Consider the following 5,549-nt stretch of genomic DNA (forward strand, 5'->3'; position numbering starts at 1 on the left):
ATAACTAACTTTTAATTAGCTATGACAAAACTAACTTTTAAGTTAGTTGTAAAGTCATGCAAGAGTCATGCAGACATTATCGGGAGTTTGTTTTCTTTACAAGTTTCTATTCAAATATCCTCACAAAAATTACTTTCAATACACTTTTTTTCTGAACTTCGCAGATTCTTTTTCGTATTCAGGACAAATAAGAGGAAGATCGAAATTTTACATTATCATTTTGAAGTTACCCTGCAGAAAAAAATTATCAATTGATAAAAAATAACCTACTTGTAGTTAGCTTTTTTGCGGATTTTCTATAAAATATATAACTTGTAGTTAGCTACAAAAAGCTAACTTGAAACAAGTGGACAAGTAATGCAGGATTGTTTTCTTTAAACGCGTTTCTATTCAAATATCCTGCACTTCGCAAATATTTTTTCGAATTGGGGACAAATAAAAGGAAGACCGAAATTTCATATTATCATTTTGAAGTTATGTCTGACGGAGTTCGAATATTAGACCACCAACAGCAGAATTTGTAAACAAATATGAAATGTGAAAAAATAAAGTAAAAAAAAAAAAAACAAATGAAAAAAATATTTGGTTTTCCTATTGATATTTTATGCAGCAGAATATACATATAACCAAATATGAAATGTGATAAAATAAATAAATAAATAAATAAAAAAACAAAAAAAAAATATTTTGTTTTTCCTATTGATATTTTATGCCCAAAAGTAGTTAGTTACAAGTTAGTTACATTAAATGCAGAGGTAACCACCCGTGACTATTTCGCGGCCATCGCCATAGAAATATAGTTAGCTTTCGTCAAAGAAAATATACAGATAATAGTGACTTATAGCTCCTTCCGAATCAACTTAAAGTTAGCTTATAGTTAGATACATTTCCTGCAGGGTATGTTTGACGGTGTTCAAATATGGGACCACCCGCCGTAGAATATGTAAACAAATATGAAATGTAATAAAATAAAGTAATTAAAAATAAATAAAAATAAAAAAGTAAAAAACAAAAAAATATTTTGTTTTTCTTATTGATATTTTATGTTCAAAAGTTGTTACCTACAAGGTAGTTGACATCTAATGCAGAGGAAACCAGTTCTCACTTTTTTGCGGCCATCGACCTTCACAAGTAGTTAGTTACGGCCAAAGGAAATAGTTAATAAATAGTTACAAGTCGAATGCTAGTTAGGGTATGTACAGACATGTACCGAAAATGGTTTGTGAAACGGATACTTTTTTTGCTGATTTTCTGAAATTAGTCTGATTGAATTTTTCGATCAATACGCTTTCCTTGTGCACTTCACAGATACTTTTTCATGGTTCAAAAAAATAAAATTAAGGAAGCCGCCTGATGGAATTCGAACCCGGCACCTTCTGGAGGCTAACAAATAGCGGCACGCTCCTCCGCACAAATGTTTAGCTTGAACAAGTGTAATACAATTATTGCTTTCAAACAACATCTTTTTCGAACGTTTTGCTGATACGAAAATAAATGACAACTACCGTCAAAATTTACGTTTCTCTGCTGGCTGGGTAGTACGTTAAGAGTTTTTCCTCGCTGAAGTTTTTTTATGCGTATTTTTTCACGCGCCTTTATTCGTGTCTAGTGACGATATGATTAATTCCAAAAATGATTTTAAAAATTTAGTGCAATGTAGTAGAGTCCAACCGATTGTTCGTCTTCGGCTTCGGTTTGCCGATTAATTGGCAATAGTAAAAAGTGAGTAACAACAAAAAGTACGGGAACAAAAAAAGCATTTTTCCTGTAAAAACGTCAACCAGTGACACTCTTCATGATTTTACCAGAAGAAAAAGTTCGGGCAAAATCTTGCAACTTCATTCCCTACACAACTCTCCAAAAATCGCTCTCATTTACAGGATTTTGGAGGAATTTGGAGTACGGGAACATTTTTCCTGCAAGTTCGTGTAAAAACCTGTAAGTTCATGGAGTACTGGATCAGAGCTATTATTTTTCTCTATGCCTTTTCAATGAAAAACGAGATGCCATATGTGTTAAAATTACATTTTTATTGGTGTTGCCACAGAAAATTTTAGTTCGCTTTAATGAACTAGTTCAATCAAAAGGATCAAAAGAGCCGGCTCTTTCGCACTTTAGCTCAAAAGCATAATTTCTATGGTCATAAGCAATAACCGCCTAAGTCAGNCGTTTGGTGTGATAAGTTGAGGTTATGTGTGTTTTGTTGCCGGGGTGCATGTTGCTGTCGGGTGTTGTTTGGTCCGCCTGGCTGCTGGTTGTGCGTTGCGGTGGTTACAGGCTGGCAACAGGCTGCGATGTAGTTTGCTTGCCATTCTCTGTGGCTGTTAAGGCCTGAGCACTGTCTGAGATGGCACCATCGATTGCAATTTGTGCAGCGCACCGATATAGAGCGGTGGTGAATTCTGAGTTCGCAGACACTGCACGTGTAAGGTCCAGGGTTTTTTTCGATTCCGGCGCGGGCGAGGAGAATACGGAGCAGAGTTGCCGGAAAGTCCTGCTCCGATGATGAAAAATTGTGAATTCGGGGATGTATGCTGAAGTGATGGTCCTTGGCCGGTGTGACCGGGTCGATCTGGTGAACGTAGAACCGACCATCGTGAGATTCTTTCTTTCTATTCTTTCTTAAGTCGACTTAGGCGGTTATTGCTTGTGACCACAGAATTAATATTGTGGTGAATAGACTATAGTACAATAATTTAAAAATTTATTTTTTACTTTGCTTTTGTACCGCTCCGTACTTGCTCCTTTTAGGAGCAGCTAACTTTCAGTCCCGTTGGGATATGTATACATACATATGTATATTTTCTGGCACGGTCAAAATGTGTTGGAACAAAATAAAGTAAACGTTGGAATATATTATATCTTATATTTATTATTAAGATTTCGTTTCCATTTTACTTTGAAACCTCGCGTATAGGTTCATCTGACTTTTCGAAAGCGAAGATTTCGAATTTTCTAAAGCAGTAGCAAAATCATTTGCCGTTATTTTACAATCATCATTGGTCTCTTCAATCCGTTGAAAGGCTAACAATGCAGCTTCATTGCACAAATTGCACATATCAGCACCTGTGTATTGTTCTGTGCCTTCAGCTATTTGAGCCAAATTTACATCTCCAGCAAAAGGCATACGTTTAGCGTGTAGCTCAAGAATAGAAATACGCGATTGCATATCGGGTGGTGGCACAAATATATGTTTACTTAAACGTCCTGGACGCAATAGCGCATCATCGATCATGTCTGGCCGATTACTAGCTGCAACAACAAGTATTTCTTGATTACTTTCATCCGATCCATCAATAATGCCATCCATTTCTGTCAGTAAGGTGGACAGTACACGAACTTGTATATCACTTGAATTGTTTGAGCTGATGGGCCGGCGACCTGCTAGAGCGTCTGAAAGAAAAATAATAATTTTAATTATCTAATTAAATTAGTTGACTGTGTAATTTTTGCAAACCCATTTCGTCAAAGAACAGCAGACAAGGTGCATTTTTTCGCGCTGTATCAAATAATCTTGATATAAATTTTTCTGCGAAACCGACATAGGGTGAGTAAACCTCAGCACCAGATATGGAGATAAATGTCATATCGGATTCTTTGGATAGGCATTTCGCGAATGTTGTTTTAGCGCAGCCGGGAGGACCGTATAGAAGCAAACCTGCCAAATGATAAATTCAAATTTCAAGGATTAAAAATGAACTAATAGAATTTTTGTTAAATAGGTATAACTATTTACCTTTCGGCAATTTTAATCCAAAATGTCGAAATTTTTCCCGTCTTCGTAGTCCAGCTAGCACGCTTACTTCCAGGGTACGCTTTAAGTTATCCATTCCGCCAATAAATTCAAAACCGTGTTCAATTTTTTGCACAGCAAAGTCGGCAGCATGTACCGCAGCAGGCTTTATCTACAAATTAAAATGAAGTTGAGATCTTCCCTAGTGGCATCCAACTACATTCAATTACCGTATTTAATGCTGATTTTACCAAAACTGCCAAGTTGGATACATTATTTTTCCTCAGTTGTTTTTGTTCAATATTTCGTACAAGTAAAGCCAAATCTCCCGACACAAAGCCTTGTGTGCGTTTTGCAACCAAATCCAAAAGTTCTGCATCGATTTTCGCATGATTAAAAAACATTATTTTCTGACTGTTTTCAAACATTGCTTCGAACAACCTTCTACGCGCTTGTTCGTTCGGCCAATCAATAGTGATTTCATGTTGAAAACGTCCTGGACGACGTGCGCTACCATTTATAGCGCATGGGTCAGATGTGGTAGCAATACAAAAAATGCCAGCACGAGTATTATGGAGGTCATCTAGTAATTTAAGCAATTGCGCACAGATTCTGTTTGAATTTGCAGCATCTGCGGTGGTCGTGCGATTGTTTGGCGCAGGACACAGAAGTTCAAGATTTTCTATGATGATAACCGTAGGATCTGAAAAATTAAATTTTGATATTTCAGTTACATTTTATAGTCATATGATTGTAAGTCAGATGTGTACGTTATATTTTACATACCCTTAGGCTTTAGATTGCTTTGTAAGTGTAATGCATTATCGAACATTTTACGTAATGATGCTTCGGTCTCACCAGCATATTGTTGTAAATCTGTGCCAATATGAAAGCAATTAAAATTGTACTTGACCAAAAATGCATTTACCAGCGATGTTTTCCCACAACCAGGCGGTCCGCAGAGTAGTACGTTTAATTGAGGCTTAATACCATTCGTATTTTTTTGATTATTTCCTAGCTTCGAAGCAGCAACTAAATCCTCCAGTTCATTCCAGGCTAACTCATAACCATGTTTGAAAAATGGTGGTGGGCCATATACATTCGGTTTTGTGCCAATATGAAAATCTCTAATATGAACTTTAGTGTTACTATCCAACTGGAAAATTGCATTTTCATCTGCATTAGAACAAGAATCAATGTAGATGGCAGATATACCCAATCGTGCAGCGTCTGCAGTGCGAACAGCACATCCCACCGACAAGTATAGCGAAGCTAAGATCTGCTTTGCGGTTATGGATAATATATTTGGAAGCGATTTACGAAGACGGCTGTTGAAAAAGTTCGCCGTTAGTTCCAGCGAGATCTCAACGTGTTCTATACAATACGTTTTAATTGATATTATGTTTATTAATCTGTCCTCGATTTCTACACTGACAAATGTGCCTACAATATTGTCCATGTAACAACATTTCGCTTCGATATCACGCGGGTAAACCTGACATATTGAAAACCCGTGGGTACTCCTTTTTGCCACTGTGCATTTCACCCAATCCCCTGGATGGAAACCGCTTGCTTTAAATATTTCTTTGGGAAGTAAACACTTTTGATAAACATTGTTCTCTACTAGCTCTAGCGGTAGCGTGTATAAATTGAGGCTGGTATTAGTTTGCATTTGTATCTGAACTTTGGTGTACTTAAAAAATTTCCCAATTGAAAACGTTGTTCTTTTTCGTATCATGCGTTGCTCAACGAGGAAAACAAAATGTTTTGTTTACATTCGTAATGTCAGAAACACCTGTTAACAGTGTTGCCAAAT

At 36.6% G+C, this 5,549-nt stretch overlaps 1 protein-coding gene across 1 annotated transcript; it reads right to left on the reverse strand.

Moving 5' to 3' along the window:
* Positions 1-2,617: 2,617 nt before the first annotated feature.
* LOC108362081 (spermatogenesis-associated protein 5-like protein 1) lies at positions 2,618-5,529 on the reverse strand. Its single transcript, XM_017614920.1, has 5 exons — positions 4,520-5,529; positions 3,964-4,436; positions 3,737-3,905; positions 3,458-3,658; positions 2,618-3,393 (listed from the first exon to the last, which is right to left on the reverse strand). Exons 1-5 carry the CDS (start codon positions 5,469-5,471, stop codon positions 2,876-2,878), a joined length of 2,313 nt encoding a protein of 770 aa, XP_017470409.1. The 5' UTR covers positions 5,472-5,529; the 3' UTR covers positions 2,618-2,875.
* Positions 5,530-5,549: the final 20 nt, after the last annotated feature.

Source organism: Rhagoletis zephyria, unplaced genomic scaffold (assembly GCF_001687245.7).
Source record: "Rhagoletis zephyria isolate East Lansing unplaced genomic scaffold, Rhagoletis_zephyria_1.1 Rzeph_scaffold_00926, whole genome shotgun sequence".
Lineage (NCBI taxonomy): Eukaryota > Metazoa > Arthropoda > Insecta > Diptera > Tephritidae > Rhagoletis > Rhagoletis zephyria.